This window comes from Ovis canadensis, chromosome 11 (assembly GCF_042477335.2).
Source record: "Ovis canadensis isolate MfBH-ARS-UI-01 breed Bighorn chromosome 11, ARS-UI_OviCan_v2, whole genome shotgun sequence".
NCBI classification, from domain to species: domain Eukaryota; kingdom Metazoa; phylum Chordata; class Mammalia; order Artiodactyla; family Bovidae; genus Ovis; species Ovis canadensis.
The window spans coordinates 27,806,328-27,831,494 of NC_091255.1; the positions used below are offsets into that span (position 1 = coordinate 27,806,328).

At 48.0% G+C, this 25,167-nt stretch overlaps 1 protein-coding gene across 2 annotated transcripts; it reads left to right on the top strand.

Moving 5' to 3' along the window:
* Positions 1–12,175: 12,175 nt before the first annotated feature.
* On the top strand, positions 12,176–22,706 carry LOC138447272 (galectin-9-like). Of its 2 annotated transcripts, XM_069602931.1 has the most exons (6): positions 12,205–12,279; positions 16,821–16,912; positions 19,483–19,687; positions 20,518–20,628; positions 20,813–21,058; positions 22,440–22,706. In XM_069602931.1, exons 1-5 carry the CDS (start codon positions 12,205–12,207, stop codon positions 20,834–20,836), a joined length of 507 nt encoding a protein of 168 aa, XP_069459032.1. In that variant the 3' UTR covers positions 20,837–21,058; positions 22,440–22,706. The 2 variants fall into 2 exon arrangements, with proteins under 2 accessions (XP_069459031.1, XP_069459032.1); XM_069602930.1 differs by lacking the exon at positions 20,813–21,058 and having other exon boundaries at positions 12,176–12,279.
* Positions 22,707–25,167: the final 2,461 nt, after the last annotated feature.

Here is a 25,167-nt window from a genome sequence, read left to right on the forward strand (position 1 = left end):
CCACCAACCCATCAGAAGAATGTCCATGGACTGAACACACCCTCTTTGAACTATTACTATAAAGCTTTTTTTAATAGTAATAAAAAATAAGGTTTTTTATTCCACACTATTTTCCCCAAGTTGGGACACAAGGTTTTGAGGGCATTTAGCCCACTGTAGCCCCGTTTGCCTGGCACAAAAATAAAGCTACTGTTTTCTACTTCACTCAAAACTCTGTCTCTGAGATTTGATCTGGCACCAGTGTACAGAGAAGCTGAGCTTTTGGCATCACAAGTGCACGTCCTCTGCAGGAGTGGATGGTTCCAGATTGGGCACTGGAGAGAAGACTTCCCTAGACTATATTGGTGAGTGGGTGTGGTTCTGGAGGGTGCTTTGCCTGGTCTATGGAGAAGGGAGACACTGAACCACCAGCTACTAAGATGAAGATGAAAGCTGAACAAACAAAATTCCACTGACTACATCTGAAGATCTAATTGGTTTTATTATTCAGTGATTCATGAATCAGGCAGCATCTGATGTTGTAAATAGAAACTGAAAGGTTGTAAATAGAAACTGAAAGGTTGTAAAAAAAGAAAAAAGAAAGGTTTTTAGAGGTCAAAGGAGGGTGGGGAGTAGGAGCTATTAACAAAAGCTAACAAAGGAGTGTTTCATACCCACTCACCTTCTTCTGGAAGCAGGGCAAGTGTCACTCTTGTAGATTGCTTCTTCCTCCCAAGGATTGGAGAGGGCCCAAGAGATGGATTACCACCAGGGTGCAAACCAGAAAATTCCAGTCTGGCTTGTTAAGACTACGTTCCTAGGGGGAGTTCCCTGGTGGTCCAGGTGTCCCAGCTTCCACTGCAAAGGGCATGGGTTCAGTCCTTGGTTTTGGAATTAAGATCCCCCATGCACAAGAGACGACTCTACACATGGACATCACCAGATGGCCAACACTGAAATCAGATTGACTATATTCTTTGCAGCCAAAGATGGAGAAGCTCTATACAGTCAGTAAAAATAAGACTGGGAGCGGACTGTGGCTCAGATCATGAACTCCTTATTGCCAAATTCAGACTTAAACTCAAGAAAGTGGGCAAAGCCACTAAGCCATTTAGGTATGACCTAAATCAAATCCCTTATGATTATACAGTGGAAGAGAGAAATAGATTTAAGGGACTAGGTCTGATAGACAGAGTGCCTGATGAACTATAGATGGAGGTTCATGACATTGTACAGGAGACAGGCATCAAGACCATCCCCAAGGGGGGATAAAATGCAAATAAGCAAAATGGTTGTCTGAGGAGGCCTTAAAATAGCTGTGAAAGGAAGAGAAGTGACAATCAAAGGAGAAAAGGAAAGATATTCCCATCTGAATGCAGAGTTCCAAAGAATAGCAAGAAGAGATAAGAAAGCCTTCCTCAGCAATCAATGCAAAGAAATAGAGGAAAACAATAGAATAGGAAAGACTCGAGATCTCTTCAAGAAAATTAGAGATACCAAGGGAACATTTCATGCAAAGATAGGCTCCATAAAGGACAGAAATGATGTGGACCTAACAAAAGCAGAAGATATTAAGAAGAGGTGGTAAGAATACACAGAAGAACTGTACAAAATAAGATCTTCATGACCCAGTTAATCACAATGGTGTGATCACTCATCTAGAGCCAGACATCCTGGAATGTGAAGTCAAGTGGGCCTTAGAAAGCATCACTACAAACAAAGTTAGTGGAGGTGATGGAATTCCAGTTGAGCTATTTCAAATCCTGAAAGATGATGCTGTGAAAGTGCTGCACTCAATATGCCAGCAAATTTGGAAAACTCAGCAGAGGCCACAGGACTGGAAAAGGTCAGTTTTCATTCCAATCCCAAAGAAAGGCAATGCCAAAGAATGCTCAAACTACCACACAATTACACTAATCTCACCCACTAGTAAAGTAATGCTCAAAATTCTCCAAGCCAGGCTTCAGCAATACGTGAACCGTGAAATTCCAGATGTTCAAGCTGGTTTTAGAAAAGGCAGAGGAACCAGAGATTAAATTGCCAACATCTGCTGGATCATGGAAAAAGCAAGAGAGTTCCACAAAAAGAACTATCTGCTTTATTGACTATGCCAAAGACTTTGACTTTGTGGGTCACAATAAACTGTGGAAAATTCTGGGAATACCAGACCTCCTGACCTGCCTCTTGAAAAACCTGTATGCAGGTCAGGAAGCAACAGTTAGAACTGGACATGGAACAACAGACTGGTTCCAAATAGGAAAAGGAGTATATCAAGGCTGTATATTGTCACCCTGATTATTTAACTTATAATATGCAGAGTACATCATGAGAAACGCTGGGCTGGATGAAACACATGCTGGAATCAGGATTGCCGGGAGAAATATCGATAACCTCAGATATGCAGATGATACCACCCTTATGGCAGAAAGTGAAGAAGAACTAAAGAATCGCTTGATGAAAGTGAAAGAAGAGAGTGAAAAAGTTGGCTTAAAGCTCAACATTCAGAAAACTAAGATCATGGCATCTGCCCATCACTTCATAGCAAATAGATGGGGAAACAGTGGAAACAGTGGCTGATTTTATTTTGGGGGGCTCCAAAATCACTGCAGATGGTGATTGCAGCCATGAAATTAAGAGACGCTTATTCCTTGGAAGGAAAGTTATGACCAACCTAAATAGCATATTGAAAAGCAGAGACATTACTTTGCCAACAAAGGTCCATCTAGTCAAGGCCATGGTTTTTTCAGTAGTCACGTATGGATGTGAGAGTTGGACTATAAAGGAAGCTGAGCGCTGAAGAATTGATGCTTTTGAACTGTGGTGTTGGAGAAGACTCTTGAGAGTCCCTTGGACTGCAAGGAGATCCAACCAGTCCATTCTAAAGGAGATCAGTCCTGGGTGTTCATTGGCCGGACTGATGCTGAAGCTGAAACTCCAATACTTTGGCCACCTGATTCAAAGAACTGACTCACTGGAAAAGACCCTGAGCCTGGGAAAGGTTGAAGGTGGAAGGAGAAGGGGACGATAGAGCATGAGATGGATGGATGGCATCACTGACTCTCTGGACATGAGTTTGGGCAACCTCCGGGAATTGGTGATGGACAGGGAGGCCTGGCGTGCTGCAGTCCATGGGGTTGCAAAGAGTCGGACCCACTGAGCAACTGAACTGAATAGTCCTCCTCCAAGGACCCTGCCCCTCTGCCTGACTGTTAAACTAAAGTGCCTTTGTTCAACTCAAAGAGAGATAATCTGACCCTGCCCACCTGTGAATGGCTTCAAAGAAGAGATTTATACACCTTTTCCAAAGGCTGGCCCTTCCCAGAGATATTTTGCAAGGCTAATGGCCTTTTTATTTACTTCCTCAGTGCCTATCTCTTTCTATTCTACCTTTTGACTTTAGATCCTCACCACTTTTCACTCCAATTCTTAAAAGAACCTGGCATCCAGACCCCTACAAGATGGTCATTTTGAGACATTAGTCAACCATCTTCTCAGTCAGCTAGCTTCCTGAATAAAGTCCTATCGTTACCAAGTCCAAGTTTGTTCTGTTTGCACTTGACCGATCAATGAATTGGAGATGAGGTATTGACTCAGGCAATATGACTTTGTTTGGAGAGCTGGCTGACTGAAGAAGATGGCAGATTAATGTCTCAAAATAACCATCTTATTGGGGTCTGGATGCTAGGTTCTTTAATAGATCAGGGGTGGGAGGTGGTGAGGAAACAAAGTAAAAAGACCATTCAGTTCAGTTCAGTCGCTCAGTCGTGTCCAACTCTTTGTGATCCCATGAATCACAGCACACCAGGCCTACCTGTCCAGCACCAACTCCCGGAGTTCACTCAGACTCATGTCCATCGAGTCAGTGATGCCATCCAGCCATCTCATCCTCGGTCGACCCCTTCTCGTCCTGCCCCCAATCCCTGCCAGCATCAAAGTCTTTTCCAATGAGTCAACTCTTCTCATGAGGTGGCCAAAGTACTGGAGTTTCAGCTTTAGCATCATTCCTTCCAAAGAAATCCCTAGGTTGATCTCCTTTAGAAAGGACTGGTTGGATCTCCTTGCAGTCCAAGGGACTCTCAAGACTCTTCTTCAACACCACAGTTCAAAAGCATCAATTCTTCGGGGCTCAGCCTTCTTCACAGTCCAACTCTCACATCCATACATGACTACTGGAAAAACCATAGCCTTGACTAGACAGACCTTAGTCAGCAAAGTAATGTCTCTGCTTTTGAATATGCTATCTAGGTTGCTCATAACTTTTCTTTCAAGGAGTAAGCGTCTTTTAATTTCATGGCTGCAGACACTAAGTGCGGCCAGGGCAGCGACCAGGAGCAGCAACCCCATGCCCAAGGTTAGGGGCGGCGGCCGGGAGGGGCAACCCCACGTCCAAGGAGTGGTGGCTGTGCGGGCACAGGAGGTCCTAGAGGAGCCATCCCACTTTGAAGGTCAGGAAGGGTGGCGGGAGGAGATACCCCTCACCCAAGGTGAGGAGCAGCGGCTGTGCTTTGCTGGAGCAGCCGTGAAGAGATACCCCACGCCCAAGGTAAGAGAAAAAGACCATTAACCTTGCAAATATCTCCTAGAATGGCAAGTCTCAGGCAGGGAATGTGTTAATTTCTTCCTTCCTGCCATCTTCTACAGGTAGACAGGGTTCTGAACAAAAAGGCTCTTTAGTTTAACAGTCTGGCAGAGGGGTAGGATTCTCCAAGGCAGTCTATAAGATTATGACAAAAGCAATGTGAAACAAGTTAAAGAAACAGTTCCAACATGGAGTCAGAATTGGCTTTTCCCTGCAACAGTATTCCTTGCCTCAATACACCTTGTCTCTCAGATTCATTGGCCAGTTGTGCAGCAGGCACAGCAAGCTTGGACTAACAAAGAAATTTGGCTTAGCCAGGCAGGAGCTTTGCTGCTCATGGTTTGCTGGCTCCAGTCAGGGAATATTGGAGCAAGGCTCTAGCAGCTGCTGGGACCATATGTCCTGAAGATCTTTCACTCAAGATTCCCTGAAGTGGCACCAGCTGCCCCAGCACTTGGCAATGAAGCAAGGAACCGACAAACTCAATTTTATTGGTAAGTCTGTGTGTCCTTTGTGTTGTGAGTCAATGTATTCCCCCCTCAATTTGTGGAGAGAGGAATTGTTGAACTCTACTTGAGCTGGAACCAGTTCATTGGGGAACTAATTCTTGTGGCGATAATCCTGCTGCTGCTGCTGCTAAGTCGCTTCAGTCGTGTCCGATGCTGTGCGACCCCATAGACGGCAGCCCACCAGGCCCCGCCGTTCCTGGGATTCCGCAGGCAAGAAAACTGGAGTGAGTTGCCATTTCCTTCTCTAATGCATGAAAGTGAAAACTGAAAGTGAAGTCGCTCAGTCATGTCCAACACTCAGCGACCCCATAGACTGCAGCCTTCCAGGCTCCTCCGCCATGGGATTTTCCAGGCAAGAGTACTGGAGTGGGGTGCCATTGCCTTCTCTGGGGATAATCCTACCCTTGTTGAAATTGGTTCATTTATTTGTAGGGTAAATTTATTTGCCTGAGTTGGGAACTGGTTCATTTGTGCTGGGTAAGTCGCTCCATCATGCACTCTGGAAACATATTCCCCCCTCAATTTAGGCTTTTCCTCTACAAGACAAGCCAATTTGATTGGGGTAACCAACCTAAATAGCATATTGAAAAGCAGAGACATTACTTTGCCAACAAAGGTCCGTGTAGTCAAGGCTATGGTTTTTCCAGTAGTCATGTATGGATGTGAGAGTTGGACTGTGAAGAAAGCTGAGTGCTGAAGAATTGATGCTTTTGAACTGTGGTGTTGGAGAAGAGTCTTGAGAGTCCCTTGGACTGCAAGGAGATCCATCCAGTCCATTCTGAAGGAGATCAGCCCCAGGGGGTTCTTTGGAAGGAATGATACTAAAGCTGAAACTCCAGTACTTTGGCCACCTCATGCAAAGAGCTGACTCACTGGAAAAGACTCTGATGCTGGGAGGGATTGGGGCAGGAGGAGAAGGGGACGACAGAGGATGAGATGGCTGGATGGCATCGTCACCTCGATGGACGTGAGTTTAGTGAACTCTGGGAGTTGGTGATGGACAGGGAGGCCTGGCATGTTGCTGTTCATGGGGTCGCAAAGAGTTGGACACGACTGAGCGACTGAACTGAACTGAACTGAACTGAACACAGATAATCCTGGCATGGGCACACAGAGCCCCACTTCACCCCCAACTTCACAGCTGAACAATCCAGCTCTGTCTGGGGCAGGGACGAACCCTCTCTTCCACGTGTTTGTTCCCCATGGTCAGTTGCTTCTCCACCTGCCTGGGTGGTGACGACTGCCTCCTCAGCCTGAGTTTCCCCTCAGCGGCTGAGCTGAGCTGAACTGAACTGAACCTTGAAGAAGGGGAACCTTGTGGTTGGACTGTTTCTGAGTCGGAACCAGTTCATGGGGGAACTTGTTCTTGTGGGGGTAGGAACAGCCTAGTAGGAACTACTTCATTTGTTTTGTAGGGTAAATTTATTTACCTGGTTTGGAAAATGGTTGATCTGTGCACCAATGATGGAATCTGTGCCATCTTTGTAGGAATTTTCCTATGTCTTTTGTGTTTTCGTGTTATCAAACTTTTAAAAACAGGAAGTATTTCATCTGTCCTGAAGGAAAGCTCTTTGAGGTATATATTAGGTATCTTAAGATAAGGAGAGCAATGGCCCCTTAATGGCTCACAGTCATTTTTACAGTCTTGAAGTTTGAAATGCTTTGCAAAGGAGAGGGACACAATGATAATAAATGAAGAGTCCCAGAAGCTCCTTTGAGCTTGAGGTGTCTGATTCTAATTTCCCTACAGGAGTCCCAGGTAACTTTGACAGTCAGAAGCTCCAGCTCCAGTTTGGGGTGCTCCCCCTGTGAAGGAAAACTCTGGCCCTTTGGAGGAAGGTCATAGCTCTAATGGGAGTAGGAAGTCACATTGATGTGATTTTCCAGTTTTGCCAGGAGGATTCATGTAGGGTGATTCTCTTTTTTTTGGTGGGGTGGGGGGTGGGGTGGGGGGCGGGGGTTGGTACATGGCATGAGGGATCTTAGTTCTCCCACCAGGGATTAAAGCCACACTCCCTGCAATGGAAGTCTGGAGTCTTAACCACTGGACTGTCAGGGAAGTGCCTAGACTGATTCTTTTTTAAGAAACAGGTCTGTTCCAGAAATAGAGCCTTGACCAGTGATATCTCCAAAAGACCCTGGGGGAGGTGTGGTGGGGAAACGCGGCAGGACCTAGAGATCAGAGTCCACTCTGAGCCCAGCAAGCACTTGTTCACCAGACATTTGCTTGTCTGTGAATCCCCTTCCTCCTCTATGAAGTCCCAAACCATTACCCTCAACATTCTCTTCTGTCTTTAGCTGCAGGTATTATTTAAGCTGAGGGCTTTGACCATTTTAGTGGGCTAATTCTCTTGGGTGTCTCCCATATATATTTGTTAATAAACTCTTCTTAGATTTATCTCCTGTTAATCTGCCTCATGTCAATTTAGTTCTTAAACTGGCCTGAAGAACATAGAAGGATACAGGACCGTCTCTTCATTCCCCAATATCCATGCTGTAATCTGTGTGGCATTGGTCTCTGACTGTGCGTGGAGATGCTGGCAGTTCAGGAGTACCTGGGGGCCCTCACGTGGGCCTGTACTACTGGCGGGAGTCCCCGCAGGCATTTCCTCAGCTGGTGCAAATGTCACGGTTCCTGCTGCTGCTGCTGCTAAGTCGCTTCAGTCGTGTCCAGCTCTGTGCGATACCATAGATGGCAGCCCACCAGGCTTCCCCGTCCCTGGGATTCTCCAGGCAAGAACACTGGAGTGGGTTGCCATTTCCTTCTCCAATGCATGAAAGAGAAAAGTGAAAGGGAAGTCGCTCAGTCGTGTCCAACTCTTAGGAGCCCACCAGGCTCCTCCATCCATGTGATTTTCCAGGCTAGAGTATTGGAGTGGGGTGCCACTGCCTTCTACTACAATTGAAAGATGCAGCTCAGCAACAACCAAGGGGAAGCTTGGATAAAACAGGGATTCTTACTCTCACATCCTGAGGGTCACACAGGACAGTGGCCAGTGTGGAAGGGGAGGGAGCACAGAACTGGGCTTCTGGCTTTATTGGAGTCCAAGGGTGGGGTGGTGAAGAGAGAACCAGGGGCAGGAAGAGACAGGTGGGGTCACTCACATGGTTATCTAGGTTGCCCAAGGTTTTCTAGAAAGGAGAACCTGATGGGTGAGGCAGGCATGGGGGCTTACTTTGAAGCCGGTGTACAGCTGACAGTGTGTTCATGCAAAGCGCGTGTTTGAAGTAGAAGCTTTAGCCATCAGAAGCTTAATACCAGTCCCTTAGGATCAGGTATGTTTACTGTGTTTCCAACAGTGCCAAAGGCCTCCTTTCTCCAAGACCTCGTCAATACTTGTCAATTTCTTGAGAGTGTGAGGTGGCCAACACATTGAGAACAGATCCTATGGTCTATAGGGCAGAGAACGGATAGCCTCAGACAAGTGTCTGCAACTTTGAATAACAGAGCTCTGAGGGCTGCCTCTCACCTCCTTAAGACAAGAACCAGGCCCTGGGAAGGGATCTCAGTGACTGCACGATGATGCCAGGCTGCTGAGGTCAACTGTGCCAGGCACTGGGTCTTGGAGATGCCTCCCTACTGTCTCCATCCATCTGAAAATACACTGACCCTCACATTTGGCTGTTGCCTCTCTCTGTGGGGTGGGAGCAGGGCTGCAGACTCTTCTTTTTGGGTTGGACTCACTGTGACTCAGTTATGCTCAATTCACATGCCAGCAAGGATATGCTCAAAATCCTTCAAGCTAGGCTTTAGTGGTACGTGAACTGAGAACTTCCAGATGTACAAGCTGGGTTTAGAAAAGCCAGAGGAACCAGAGATCAAATTGCCAACATTTGTTGGATCATAGAGAAAGCAAGGAAATTCCAGAAAAAAACACCTACTGCTGTTTCACTGACTACACTACAGCCTTTGACTGTGTGGAAAATTCTTAAAGAGCACCAGATCACCTTGGGCTTCCCTGATAGCTCAGTTGGTAAAGAATCCGTGGACACCGCAGGAGACCCCAGTTCGATTCCTGGGTCGGGAAAATCCGCTGGAAAAGGAATACGCTCCCCACTGCAGTATTCTAGGGCTTCCCTTGTGGCTCAGCTGGTAAAGAATCCACCTGCAATGCAAGAGACCTGGGTTCGATCCCTGGATTGGGAAGATCCCCTGAAGGGAAAGGTTACCCACTCTAGTATTCTGGCCTGGAGAATTCCATGGACTGTATAATCCATGGGGTGGTAAAGAGTCCGATACGAGTGAGCAACTTTCATTTACTTACTCACCAGACCACCCTACCTATTTCCAAAAAAACCTGTATGAGAGTTAAGAAGCAACAGTTATAATTGGACATGGAACAACTGACCTGCTGAAAATTGGGAAAGGAGTATGACAAGGCTGTCTGTTGTCACCATGCTTATTTAACTTTATGCAAAGTACATTATGAGAAAAGCCAGGCTGGATGAATTATAATCTGGAATCAAGATTGCTGGGAGAAATGTCAACAGCCTCAGAAAGGCAGATGGTACCACTCTAATGGCAGAAAGTGAAGAGGAACTAAAGAGCCTCTTGATGAAAGTGAAAGAAGAGAGTGAAAAAGATGGCTTAAAATCCAACATAAAAATTCCTTAAGATCATGGCCGCTGGTCCCATCACTTCATGGCAAATAGAATGTGAAAATGTGAAAACAGTGAGAGATTTCATTTTCTTGGGATCTAGAATCACTGCAGGTGGTGAGTGCAGCTATGAAGTTAAAAGACGCTTTTTCCTTGGAAGGAAAGCTATGGAAAACCTAGACAACATTTTAAAAAGCAGAGACACCACTTTGCCAACAAATATTCATAGTCAAAGCTATGGTTTTTCCAGTAGTTATATACAGTTGTGAATGTTGGACTATAAAGAAGGTTGACGCCAGAGAATTATGATGCTGGAATGGACTCTTTGAGAGTCCCTTGGAGAGCAAGGGGATCAAACTAATCAAGCCTAAAGAAAATCAACTTGGGATATGCATTGGAAGAACTTGTGCTGAGGCTGAAGCTCCAGTACTTTGGTCACTTGATGCAAAGAGCTGATTGATTGGAAAAGGCCCTGACGCTGGGAAAGATTGGAGGCAGGAGGAGAAGGGGACGACAGAGGATGAGATGGTTAGATAGCATCACCGACTCAACGGACATGAATTTGAGCAAACTCCAGGAGATAGTGTAGGACAGAGGAGCCTGGCCCACTGCACTCCATGGAGTTGCAAAGAGTCAGACACGACTTGACGAGTGAATGGCAGCTTCCAAGTTGTCTGGTGATGCCAAAGTGTGTTTGCTGGAACTCTAGCTGTCTCTGTGTCTCCCTCTGCTCTGAGAATTAAAAACAATCAAAACAAAATGAAACAAAACAGTATTTTATTGAGTTGTGGTTCAAGTAAACACATAGAGCCTAGTCTGTTGGATGAGTTTTTATGTTGTAAACAGCTGTGTGACCATCACATTTCCAGACCCAGATGATTCCTTCGGGTTCCTCCTAGTTGGGGCCCGCCATGGGCCATCGCGTGTCTGACTGTTGTTGGATTTTATCTAATAAAAAGACTCCCAGCCTGTGCTCACTCGTGCCTGGCTCCTGTGCACAGCTGTGAGTGTCTCTGATGATCATGCCTATATCTTTGGTCCCTTTTTATTGCCAAGGGCTAGTTCACTGTGGTCACATCATCATTCATTTTTCCTTTCTGTTGCTCGTGGACAGCGTGATTCCAGTGTGGGGCTACGGTGAGTGAGGCTGTCATGCATGCATGCATATGTTTTCATCTCTCCTGGGTAAACATCTAGAAGCAGAGGAGCCTGGACACTGTAGAGACAGAAGACCCACCAAGTTTCCAACCCGCTTGCATTTTACACTCCAACCTGCACTGAATGAGAGTTCAGCGATCTTTATCCCAGTAGATGAGGAAACGGTCCCGGTGTTCCTGGTGTCAAACAGGATTGCAAAGCATTTCCCCTTCTTTTCCTCCTTTCTGCTTCAACTGTGCCATCTGCCCCTTCACATTGTGGTTGATCTAGGAATGTAGTGGAGACGGAGGGTGGACAGACGAGGCATGGGTGCTCAATCTCTGGGAATATGTCAAATAAGTCAGTCTTTGCAAATTCTGGGGCACCGAGGCAAGCCCAAGAATAGAGAGAGGTGCAGACAGGTTCTCAGCCCCAGGGCACCTGCTCCACACTCAGTACCTATAGGCCCCTCAGCTGCTTGTCCTGGCTGGACACGGGGTCCCGTCTCTAGCACACGGTGGGTACCTACTTAATCTCCGCTAAATCTGTTGTTGCTGTGTTTCCTCCCCAAACCCCTTTCCGACAAAAGCTGATCCTGAGTCTCTGTTTCAGTCAAACATTTCCATTAACAAGGTACTGGAACCAAATAAAGGCAGTTATTCAATAGATTGCCTCCAACTCAGTGTCACCTGAAATATTCTATTATGTCTGAGATGTCTCTGCTCCCCATTCTAAAGCCCAGAATCAAGAGAGAGAAGAGAGAGAGAAATTCACAGAGAAGAGGGGTCAAAACTTCCCAGGGCATCATTATGCACAAGGATAAGGGAACCTCCATCACCAGGTTTTCTATTTGCAAAACATTTCTTTTTACATGATTATGCTTTTATGTGAGGAGTAGAATTTAAAATGGGAGGAATACCTTTTTAAGAGGTGGAGTAGCCTTATATGGCTCAAGCTGCCACTAGTGAGCTATGTGACCTTGGATATGACCTGTAGATTCTCTGAGCCTTAGTTTTCCGGTCTGCAAAATGGGTATAACTAGGCCTTCCTGCAGCACTGCCACCCCATGCCCAGGCAGCACCCCATCACACACACTGTTGTCTGGACATGACACAGCCACACGCTCAGGAGCAGTGTCTTCTAGAAGCTGGGCACGTGGTGAGAATGTCTGAGCCTACGTGAACTATTCTGACTTGGGGTGGAGGGAAGGAGAAGAGCAGAGGGGAGAAGGCCCTGGAGAGGAGCACCCACTTCTGTCCTCCGTCTTCCTCCCTACCTTTCTCCCTTCCTCTAAATGGACTTTCTCCTGCTCCTGGCTCCTCCCCATTTAATAACAGATAAACTGCATTGAATTCCTTATCTTGGTGAGTCATTCCTGTTGCAGAGGTCTACCTGGACAGCATGCAAAGCGGCAGTGGTCACGTAGGCATTGAAGAAAGGGACTTCAGGCACACCCAGGACCTCTACATAAACCCAGTGAGTTCCAGGGCTGGGGGAGGCCTCGGCCAGGGGAACGCAGCTCTGGGGCTCTGAGGAACCAGCTCCTGCTGGGGTGACAGGAGGCCGGGGGAGGCCTCGTTCCAGAGAGAACAGACGAAGGGCAGACACACCAACCAGGGCGGCCCTGCCCCCACTCTGCCTGTGCCCGTCTCCTCGGTGCCGCTCAGGGCCGAGGGGCACCAGGATTTGTGCCTGGGACAACTGTTTCCTGAGCTTCCTCCTGATCTCTCTCCTGTTCTGGGTGCTCAGTGGGGGAAGAAGAGTCTAAGTAATAAATAGGAAAGTTAATTTCCACTTTTTATTTTAAAATGAAGGAAGATAAACATCTTCTGGGGAGGATAACAATGGAGCATGGCACTTCAGGGCACTTACTTGGAAGATGATCTCCCTGGGTTCAGTCATTTACTAGCTGGATGACCTCAAGCAAGTTACTTTATGTCTCTGGGCCTCAGTTTCTGCTTGGGTATAATGGGAATAATCAAGTCACTACCCAGAGCTTGGGTAAGGATCAAGCAAGGTAGCACATTGAGAGAGTTTGAAAGGTATCTGGCCCACTGTGGGGGGCTCTGAAAGTGTTTAGAATTGTTAGGAGTCTAGGCTCAGGAGGAAAGACCTCCTGAACAGATGTCTGGCATCTGAGGGTTGAGAGAGCTAGGCAGGGCAGGTCAAGGGTGTCTGAGAAAGACTGTCCCAGGAGGGTGGAGCGGGCTGTCCCTGTACTGTGAGGTGCAAAGGGCTCTCTTCTGGGCATTTTAACCCCCTGTATGCAGGTCTTGTCATAGGCAGCCTTGTTTAAACCAGCGGTCCCCACCTCCAGGCATGGACTGTGTTTGTGCATGGCCCGGTTGGAACTGGGCTGCGCAGCAGGAGGTGAGCAGCTCATGAGCTAGTGACGCTCCATCCATATTTATAGCCATTCCCCATCGCTCACATCTTCCCAGCTTTGGAAAAATTGTCTCCCGTGAAACTAGTGCCTGGTGCCAGAAAGTATGGGACAGCTGGTTTAAACCCTTATCATCTTCACAACATATATGTAATACTGAGGCTCACAGAGGTGGTCTGAGCCAGGATGTGTCGCCTGGGTCTTGTTCTACATCAGATGGGGGAGCCGGAGTCGCTTCCAGGTTCAGCCATTTTATTATTCTGATCACATGGTTTTACTCTCTAATCCTTGGATTCAAAAGCCCAACTGTAGACAGGTCACATGACTAGGTGACATCAGAGCTGCCAGCACAGGGAGCTGGGAGGCCAGCCTAATCTGTGAGGTTACAAATCCAACATAAAAACCCATCTTCCTGGGGCTTAGGAAGCAAAGGCCTGTGCTGCACTTTCCTGCTAAGATCACACACACACACACACACACACACACACACACACACACGCACAGAGGGCCCTTCCACCACACCAGGCTTAAACCATACAAATATATTTCCTTACAGTTCTGAGGTTAGAAATCTAGAATCAGCAAAGCTGTTTCCTCTGGAGCCTCAGGGGAGAATGTGTCCTTGTTTTTTCCAACTTCCAGAGGCTGCCCGCTTGCCTTGGCTTGTGGCCCCTTCTTCCTCCTGAGATTTTTTTTTTTTTTTTTTTACTGTGTCAGGTCTCAATTGCGGCACAAGGCATCTTCACTGTGGCCCGTGGGCTCTCTAGCTGTGGCCCACGTGGGATCTTAGTTCCACAACCAGGGATCTAACCCTCAGTCGCTGCATTGGACGGCGGATACTTATCCACTGCTGGACCCCAGGGAACTCTCCACTTTCCTCCTTCTCTAAAGCCGCAGCGTCTTGCTTCTGCTGTTACATCTCCTACAACTGACTCTCCTCCTCTGCCTTCCTCATTGCAGACCCTGTGACTGTTGGGCCCACACAGATATTCCAGATAACCCCCACCCCCACAATCTCAAGATTCTTAATCATACCTGCAGAGTCCCTTTTGCTGGGTAAAGTAAGATATTCACAACTTCTAGGAATTATAATGTTGACATTTTTGGTGGGGAAAAGGGAGAGGGTGTAATTGCCCAGTCTACCATAACCTTCTTGGAGTCAATAAATATTAGTGGTTTCTTTGAATTTTTCCAGAAAAGTTTTCTTTATAATAAGTAAATATATGTATATAGCCACTCCTACCCATTTAAAAAATAATACAGAGGCCAATATTACTTATCAGTTCTCAAAGTGGTCCCTTCTTCCTCTCTTCTTGTGAAGTCTCCCTAGAATCTGTTGTGTGGAAATACCATAATTAATTTCACCATTGTCTTCCTAGTGGACTTCTGAATTCATTTCCAATTCTTTGCTATTAGATTAATGAGTAATCTTGTCTTCGGATTATACTCAATCGGAAATCATCTTGTGTTTCAGAATGTGAGGGCACCATTTAAGACATTAAAATCTCATGAAGTTTTTTTGGGGGGAATCATTCCTTAAGATTAATCTGTACTGCCCGCCCCCATGATCCACACAGGGCTTCCTCCATCCTGCCTTCCTTCTGAGCCCTGAGGACCCATCCTATCACTCTATACCTTAGTGTGAATATGCTTAAGGGAGGAGCCCATGCTGCCAGGTGGATACATTTTAAACCTTGTCTCTCCTGATGGTGAGAAAGGCTCTTAGGGGGATTTCAAACTCCAACAAATGAGGGGATTCAGGCAAGAGCACCATGCTAGTCAGCCTGTGGTAGGCTGATTCTACTTCTCCAAAATCACTGACATGGATTTTGACAGAAAGAACTCAGAGATGCAGAGACATTGTGATTTGCTTAATGTCACCAAAGTTTTTAATGGCAGAATTCAGACCAGACCTGCGGGCCACAAAAGACACGTCTGCCCAAGGTCCAGGAGCACAGTCTGTCTGAATGGGGTTCTGGCATCACCAGGTATCTCCCAGGGCCAGCTGTGCACACTGGGCTCAGAGGGGCTTCCCTGGATCCTTTTGGTCCTGCAGCTGAAGGACATGGACTAGGACTGAATTGACCTGGTGCACATTTTTTTTTGTTTGGCCTGCAGACAGTGTTTTAACTCATTGCCAAAGAGAAAGTATAATACAGAGATATTAGTATCATAAACCACACATACCAGTCACTCAGTTTCAACTCATGGACTATCTGCTTTATCTCTGCCCAGCTCTACTTTCCTTTCCACCCATGGATTGTTTTGAAGCAAATTTAGATATATCAGTTCAGTGCAAATATTTCATTATATGTCTCTTATAGCAAAGGAAATCTACTACAATCCTTTTGAAAGCATTTCGCCCCCCAAAATTAGAAAGTTTTACAGAAGAAAAACCTCAGGTTTCTGTCTTCTCCTGAAGACTTGGAAGCTCTGACAGCACCGGGCCTGGAAGGTGATCGGGTCACAGCCGAGTGGACGCTGCTCTTTAGATGAGGGGGATGATGCCTCCTTTGCTGCAGTCTCCACCACTCCCGACTGCCCCCTACCTGGCCAGCTCAACTATGCAAATCACCTGCCTGGCTCCTGTAAGCATTTAATCTTTGTAAAATATTACTTAGAGGCGAAGGTAGAAAATACTCCAACAGTGTGAAAATGGAAAATTGACTTGGAGACACAGCTGGGCTGAAGGCAGTTTGTACAACCACGTTCGAGAGAAAGCATTCTGGAAGGAAGTGCCAGTCTCTCCCCACAGACATTTTCTCACTAATCAGTGTCACCCAGAAGCTGGGACTTGTTCTCATTTCATGGATGAAGAAACTGAGGCAAAGAGAAGTTTAATAAGCTTCCCAAGGCCACTCAGGTAATGAGCAGCAGAGTCAGGATTCCAACCTGAAGGATGCCTGGCTCTAAAATGAAGCATCTTCACCATAAGCCTGGGTGCTTAAAGAGGCTCAGGAAAGAGAACATGACAAGGTGATGGGGCCCAGAAGGGGTGGAGATGACAGTGAGGACTTGGGAGGCTTCCCGGGGCCTGGAGGAAGGATGGGAGCCCAGGAGCAGGAGCAGAAAGGGGGCTGCCCCTGGCTGCAGAGAGCACCCGGGAAAGGGCACTTTATGAGGCTGTGGGGGGACAAAGGTCAAGGTCACAATTGTTCTCTGGGTGGGGTGGGCAGGAGGGGGAGGATGACTTTTTTGCCTGCTCAGCTGAGCAGAAGGTGTATCCTCGAGAACAGGTGGGTGGGTCTCTTTGGTCCATGGTGGACCCCTGAGTCCCCAGCCAGGACTTGGGTCTTTACCAGGAGCTTGGCTTGGGGTCCAGCCACCCCCCTCTCTCCCCTGGTTCCTTCCCATCTCAGGGCTGTGTACTTTCCACTTCTTCCTTTGCCAGCTGCCAATCTGAGCTTGTCACATCCTCTCAGAGCCTGAGGGGCTCCTTCTCCCAACCTCAGAATATCTGTGTCACTTCCTCGCTCCAGGGCTGGAAGGTCCGTGGAGCCGAGGCTCCTTCTGTCCTGTTCGTGGCTGCACTGGGTCCCTAGGCTGCTGCCCCACACCCAGGCCAGCCCCGGCCAGGGCTGAAGAGGATGGAGAGAAGGAGGCAGGCCAGCTGACCACTGTCTCCTCTCCACAGCCTGTTCCCTTCACGGGGAGGATCGAAGGGGGTCTCCAGGATGGACACAAGGTCACCGTCATGGGGCGTGTTCTTTCCACAGACGAAAACAGGTATGGGGGATTGTTGTCTCTCTCGACCTCACCCCTGAGTGAACCAGGGTGCTGTCAGCTCAGGATGGTCCACACAGCTTCCTCCAAGCTACCCACACCCAGTTCAGGGGATGGGAAGGGCCCGACCCTCCCAACAATGCTCCTTGCCCCCTACCACCTACCTGTAGCATCCGGGGCACCATTAACCAGACTCCCCAGAGAGGGGGGAATGGAGGCTCACGGTCTAGGGAGGGAAGCAGGCCAGCCCAGAGGTGGAGTCTAGGACTGAACCTCGTATATAATGACCCAGAGCTGCAGATGCGTCAGCGCCCTTCATTTCCTCTAGCCAGTCTCATCTGCTTTGGAAACGTCATTTGAGGTGACCTGGAAATATTTAAACTTGCCATCAAAATTGTATTTGGTCTCTTTCAGTCTCAAGGTTTTTCCCACTAAAGTCAATTCAAAATATAGATAACTCAGCAGTTTCCCATTGCCTTTCTCCCAAGGGGGACTGTCTGGGAACAGAGAAGAGCTTGCATGTATTCCAGAGGTGGGAGGTCCTCAGGAGTTCACGCAGCCCGGGCTGAACTATATGGATCTCCGGGTGGCATGGAGGCCTGGGACCTGTGCACCCTGACATCTGCCATGCCCACGGGGGCCCCTCTGGACATGTGGCCTCTCTCAGAAGCCTCTCTGTCCAATTGCAGCTGACTTCTACCCCCGCTGTTCCTCTCATTACTTTGCATGGGGCCTGGGGACCTTCTGGATCCCTCCAGGCCCCTCCCCCGCCACAGCCCTACTTCTACATCTGGCTTCTAGATGACTTCCTCTGCCACTGCCTCCCCTGCCAGGTGACACGGCCACAGTGATGTGGGACTCTGAGAGCCCTCAGTGCCTGGAGGGGACTGTGAGGGAAATGAGGCACCTGGTTCTGAAACCCTGCCTGCAGGGGAATCTAGAACCTTGACAATGAACTCCCACCCCTCTCTCCCCCTCCCTGTGCCAACCCTTCCTCCCATCACAGGAGGGCTTTCTACTCCCACTCTGTCCAATAGAGCCTGTCTCTACCTCCAAGGGCCCCCTTCCGATGGGAGCTGCTGTTCTCTCCTTCCCTGGGGCAGAATTTTCAAAGGAACGCAGGAATGTAGCTGGGGGACTGCAAGGGGAAAAGGACACCCAGAGACATGTCAGAAACACTCATCTCCCCTTTAAGAGAAATAGGAACTTAAAATTTCTCATTTCAGGGTCACTTGGAGCTTCATTTTCATTGGAGGGAGGGCTGCCGGGTTCAGAAACACACTAGTTCCTCTTGCCCCTGATGGCTGAGGGCTCACAGAGCATCCTGGTATTTAGGATGGCATTCAGGACTCACACCCTTATCCACGAAAGCAAATGGGCTCTGGGGGTTTCCTGGTGGTCCAGTGGTCAGGACTCCAGTCTTCCACTGCAGAGGTCATGGATTTGATCCCTGATCAGAGAACTAAGATCCTCGAGCCATGAGGCCAAAAGAAACCCCAGATAAACAAGCAAAACAGAGCACTCTGCTGGGAGAATGTCCACTAAGGCCACCCATGGGTGTGGGGCAGTGCCTGGTTCTTGGTGGCATGGGAGCCAGACGTGCCGTCTGACTGTTGCGTGTTAGCTGGGAGCCTGAGTGACCCCAAGAAGCAGACTGGGAACCACACGGGGGCTGAGTTCAGACAACGTGTTGGGAGAGAGATGCTCATTGGATAATTCAGGCTGGACCTTGGTTGGGGGACAGGCATGAGCTCCATCTGGGAAAAAGCAGAACAAGGACTTGCTGCATCCCTTTGGTGAGCTAGGCCCCTTGGAAGCTCCTTTGGTCTTCCCTCCTCACCTTACAGTTTCAGCTATATCCAAAAGAGGTGGAGATGGTGAGGGGCTTCCTCTGAGTTGAGATGGGAACAAGAGATACTTATTTAGGGGTGTCCTTGGGCGGTTTCAGTCATCATCCCTGAAGGAAGGCAGTCACCCCTTTGGTACATGGGGCAGTTTGAGGATAGCATGGTCCTCGGTCATTGCAGGTGACAAATGGGGCAGATCTGGGGTCAGGGTCCAGGGCTGCTGACCTCACTCAGGTCAGGTGGACACAGGACACCCACTGAAGAGGGACAGACACACACTCTGAGGTCCCCATGCCCAGAGACCTAGGGCTTTTTCTGGGTCTTCCCTTTAGACACCATCTCTGTAGGTGTCCCATCAATGCACTTGTTCTTTCCATTTGTCCTCTTTCCCAACTGAGCAGACACAGGCTGACCTCCAGGGAGTCACCACTTGGCCCCAAAGCCTCTCACTTCTAGGCACATTCCTCTACTTCCAACTTGGACACAAATTTCTTTACCCATTTCCTCCTTACTTTTAGAAAACCACAGTGTAAGGGCAAAAAGTGGTAACTGCACAAAACACTGCAAATTCGATGAACCAAAGGGATGGGAAGAGACTTGGGATGGGTACCAACCAGCCACGCAGGTTGTACGCAGGCTCCCAGATGATGTCAGTCTAAGAGTGAGCACCTCCTCTTCCCACCCTTGGCAGTAAGCCAGGATACTGTCTGATTTTCCCTGACCTAGGTTTGAAGTGAACTTTCAGATGGGCATCAATGACACGAACAACATTGCCTTCCACTTCAACCCTCGATTTGAAGAGGGTGGGTATGTGGTCTGCAACACAAGGCAGCTGGGAAACTGGGGGCCAGAGGAGAGGAAGATACAGATGCCCTTCCAGAAGGGGAATCTGTTTGAGATCTGCTTCGAGGTAGACAGCTCCTCATTCAAGGTGAGTGGGAACTCTCCTCTCTTCAGCTGTCTGTTCCCCAGCCCCATAAGGTGCTGCGAGCAGCCTTTAAATAGTCATGTGAGCAACACTTTTACAGAGAAGAGGACCTTTTCCTGTAAGGCCACAGTCTCCTTACACACGTTCACCTCCTTACACACCTTCACCTGTTGCTTCTTTTACTCTGGAAGTAAGCACTGGAGAAGTCACCGTGATGATTATGGCCTCCTGGGTCCTTCAGTCCAAGTTATTTCCATTTCTCTGTCATAGCCCTTCTTCCACTCCAGGTCCCTGGGAATATGTGTTTTTCTGTTACCTTGTTGCTGCATTTATCCAGATGTTATTAAAGACTTAGTTCCGCCTGGCATCGCACATTGGTTTTGCAAGCAGAGCGGTGTCTCTGGGCTTGGGAGATGGGAGGGGAGCTGAGCACATCTATGTCTTTTTTCTCTGTGTGAACATGAATGTCCCCACCCCCCATCATACAACCTGAGATCACTTCTTCTCTGCTCCCCATGGACATTTGCATGTATATTTCAAGAACACCACAGGAGAGCTGAGACTAGAAAGACAGACCTACTGTGATAAACACACACCAGAGGAACGAAGAAGCCAAGGACTAGAGTCAGGTGGAGGTTGCCCTTTGATGCACTTATGGTTCCGAGCATGTTCCTGCAACTCGCACAGCACTGCAGGCTGTTGCCCTGAGCTACAGGGGGTTGATGTAAGAACTAGATGCAGGACTGAACGTCTGGAAGCAGGGGTGCCAGCGGCACGGGTGTGCTCCCACCTGGTCCTGGACCCCCTCCTGCCATGTGCGCTCATCTCAACAGGTGACGGTGAACAGGAGCATCTTCCAGGATTATGCACACCGTGTGCCCTTCGACCAAGTCAACGCCATCTCCATCAGCGGCTGCGTGCATGTGTCCTACATCACCTTCCAGGTCAGACTCCACCCAGCACTCGTCCCCAGGGGCTGGGTGTGGGGCCCCGTCCCCTGTGCGGGTCCCGGTGTCTGAACCCAAAGGTGCCAGCCAGTCTCGTCTCCAGGTGCTTCTGGGTTCACACCTCTGGCTGCCCCAGTCTGTCCTTCTTGTGTCACTGTCTCTGTCTGGGACACCCGCTCAGGCTCCAGGCTTCTTGTCTCTGTGACTCTCTGTCATCCCCCTGGTGAGGAGGCCCTGTGCTTCTAGAAGAACTTGGAATCAAACTGAATCCAGCTCAGATCCCCAGCTCTGCCATTTTCATCGTCTGGGGAACCTTAGACGAGTGACTTCACTTCTCCCAGCCTTAGTCTCTTCACCTGTGGAATGAGCATGACCAGCCGCCCCACAGGTTATTGTCTGAGTTCAATGAGACCATACACATCGAAGGGCAAGTATATCTTTTCTGTGGCCATTCCCGGGTTTTTTTTACCCTCTGTGTATTAAAATTTTTGAATGTGTTAGCAACATCTAAAAGGTCAGGACCAATTTTGCAAAATGAAAAGGTTCTGGAGTTGGATGGTGGTGACTTTTGCACAACCACAGGAGTGGACACTGGACTGTAGGCACACTCGTGTGTGTACCTGGTGGCTCCGTCATGCCCGACTCTTCACAACCCCGTGGACTGGAGCCCGTCAGGCTCCTCTCTCCATGGAGCTTCTCCAGGCAAAAATACTGGAGTGGGTTGCCAGGCCCTCCTCCAGGGGATCTTCCCAACCCGGGGATCAAACCCAGGTCTCCCACATTGCAGGTGGATTCTTACAGTCTGAGTTAGTACACTGAAGGTGTTCAATTTTAAGTGATGTGCACTTCATCACTGTTTAGCAAAAGAGGTCAGGTAGATTTCTTCTTCCTCCTGAAGATGGAGAGGTCCCAGGAGACTGATCACCTCAAGGATGCTGACTAGAAAATTCCAGACTGGCTGATTAAGACTACATTCCTGGGGAAGGTCAAAGCTACAGTCAGGTCAGGTGTTATACCTAGGGTTGGTATCATGGGCTTCAACAAAAGTGAGGCCGTTTTGAACTTGTGGTTTTCTCTTTAACTGTGCCTCACTTTGTAGCAAACTCTCAGCCTAACTAAGAGATATAATCAGAATGTAAGACATTAGCATCACTCTCAGCTACCGATGTAGAGTCCCCACAGCTTTGTTCACCCTTGGTGTGGTCTCCATGGCCAGGATCGTTTGCTTAATCCCTCTGACATGTGTAACCCAGGTGGACCCTGTGGGAGCATCCTGGGACAGCCCTATGACCCATGAGGGTTATAAATCTTCAGCCTCCTAGGCCTTCCCCAAGTTCCAAGGATAAAATTGAAGTGAGCAAATGCAGAAGCAAAGGGTAACAGTCAAGCAAAACAAAGTGATAATAGGTTAACCATTAAACACCATCAAGGACTTTTAGTTCCTCCTGAAGAGCTATAGGGAGAAGGCACCCCGCTCCAGTACTCTTGCCTGGAAAATCCCATGGATGGAGGAGCCTGGTGGGCTGCAGTCCATGGTGTCGCTAGGAGTCGGACACGACTGAGAGACTTCACTTTCACTTTTCACTTTCATGCATTGGGGAAGGAAATGGCAACCCACTCCAGTGTTCTTGCCTGGAGAATCCCAGGGATGGGGGTCCTGGTGGGCTGCTGTCTATGGGGTCACACAGAGTCGGACACTACTGAAGTGACATAGCAACAGCAGCAGCAGAAGCAAGAGCTATCGACAGTATTCTGAACCAAATTCTTTTTTTTTTTTTTTGAACCAAATTCTTGATGTTGTTTTACAGATATGTAAATCCCTACCATGTTGAAGATGTTCACTGTATATTGCTTACATGGTCATAGAACCCAGAAGCTTGATGATATGGCTCCCGTTTACATCACCACCAACCAATCAGAAGACATCCTTGAGCTGATCACACACCCCTCACCCTCTCCCTCACCCTGTGTTTAAGACCATTTCCCTGAAAGTCATCGTGGAATTTGGGGTTTTTAAGCTGCCTGGGCTTCTTGCCTGGAACCTGCAATAAATGCTGCGCTTTCCTTCATCATAACCCTGTGTCAGTAGGTTGGTTTTACTGTGAGTGGATGAGTCGTACTGAGTGGAAGTAAACCTAATAGTGATGGATGGACTGGAAATTCTGATGATACATTCAGCTGAAAGATTCCTTTCTTTAGCAATGTATGGGGAGGTTACAGAGTGGGGCTTTATCTTTCCTAGTCAGTGGCAGAGAAAAAGAAAGGAAAAGAAGGAGAAAGGGTGTCATGTTTAGTTAAAGTGTGAAGACTTGATCGATTCTCTCGGGCCAAGGCAGCCTACCTGAACGTCATCCACTGCCCTGCGTCCTCAGTTTGATTCTGAAGTCTCCATCACTTGGACAGGACCAGGTGCCATGCAGGGTCTTCTTCAGTCCTGAGACATATATCCAGGATTCAAGAGCTTGACTGTCATCCATGCAGTTGGGATGATCTGGTACAGTCCCTCTCAAGGAGATTAAAAGGAAGTTTTGCTCTTAGTGATTCAAAATCAAGATGGTAGAAGATATCTGGGACTGAGTTTGGTGAGTCATAGTCAGACTAAATGCCCTCCCAGCCTCAGCTCACTCAGTGCTCCCGACAGTCATATCAAAGGAGGCCTGTGATTAGCTACAACTCACAGATGAGGAGAGACGAAACTTAGAGAGTGCAGGGGAGCCAAGGGTGCCGCCCGTAAATGTGTCACTTTGGAATGAGTATTCATTTAGGCTGATTCTTCTTAAGAAACTGAAGACACAAATTTTTTCTTTTACCTCCTCCTCAACACGGGGTTGCAAAGAGTTGGACACGACTGAGCGACGGAACTGAACAACTGCAGCAAAGAATGCAGACAAAGGACCTGGTGCAGAAATAGAGCCGCGAGCAGTGATATTCACAGAAGAGCACAACGAGGTGTGGAGGTCAGAGTCCACTCTGCACCCAGCAAACACGACATACCAAACACTGACTCTTCTGTGAGTAGCCTTCCTCATCTTTGAAGTCCCAAACCATTGCCCTCAACGTCCTCTTGTGACTTTAGCTGGAGGTGTTATTTAAAGTGATGGTTTTCCAGCAATCCCACTGCTGGGCATACACACCGACGAAACCAGAATTGAAAGAGACACATGTACCCCAATGTTCATCGCAGCACTGTTTATAATAGCCAGGACATGGAAACAACCTAGATGTCCATCAGCAGATGAATGGATAAGAAAGCTGTGGTACATATACACAATGGAGTATTACTCAGCCGTTAAAAAGAATTCATTTGAATCAGTTCTGATGAGATGGATGAAACTGGAGCCGATTATACAGAATGAAGTAAGCCAGAAAGAAAAACATCAATACAGTATACTAACACATATATATGGAATTTAGAAAGATGGCAATGACGACCCTGTATGCAAGACAGGAAAAAAGACACTGCTGTGTATAACGGACTTTTGGACTCAGAGGGAGAGGGAGAGGGTGGGATGATTTGGGAGAATGGCATTCTATCATGTATACTATCATGTAAGAATTGAATCACCAGTCTATGTCTGACACAAGATACAGCATGCGTGGGGCTGGTGCATGGGGATGACCCACAGAGATGTTATGGGGAGTGAGGTGGGAGGGGGGTTCATGTTTGGGAACACATGTAAGAATTAAAGATTTTAAAATTAAAAAAAAAATAAAAATAAAAAAAAATAAAGTGATGGTTTTGACCCTTTTGGTGGGTAGTTCCCCTGGGTCTCTCCTATGTATGCAAGTGTTACTATACCTTTGTTAGATTGTTTTCCTTTTATTGTGTCTCATGTCAATCTGATCTTAGACCCGCCAGAAGAAACTAGAAGGGTAGAGGAAAATTTCTTCATTCCCCAACATTCAGGTTGTCACTTGTGGCAGAATTCACTTCCTTTTTAGGGCTGAATGACACGGCATTGTATGTATAGACCTCATTTTGTTTATGTAGTCATCCATCGATGGACACCGGTGTTGCTTCTAGCTCTTGGCTGCTGTAAATAATGCCAGGTACATGGGTGTACACATCTCTCTTCAAGCCTCTGCTTTCAGTTCTTTAGGCTATATAGCCAGACATGGAATTGCTGGCAGTGGTAAGTTGCTTCAGTTTGTCTGACTTTTTGCAACCCTGTGGCCTGTCGCCTGCCAGGCTCTTCTGTCTGTGGGATTCTCCTGGCAAGAGTACTGGAGTAGGTTGCCATGATCTTCTCCGGGGGATCTTCCTGACCCTGGGATCAAACCCAGGTGTCCTGCATTGCAGGCAGATTCTTTCCCATCTGACCCAGACGTGAAATTGCTGGACCAGATGGTAATTCTGTGTTTAGTTGTTAAAGGAACATCCGTACTGTTTTGTAGGGTCGGTCTCAGACTATGCATAGTGATGCTCTCTGTTCAGGAATCCTGGGGGCACTCACGTGGGTCCTTACTACTCATGGGAGCCCCAAAGACATTAGGCCAGCTGGAGCTAGTACTGTGGCCAGATGGGCCCCTGTGGTC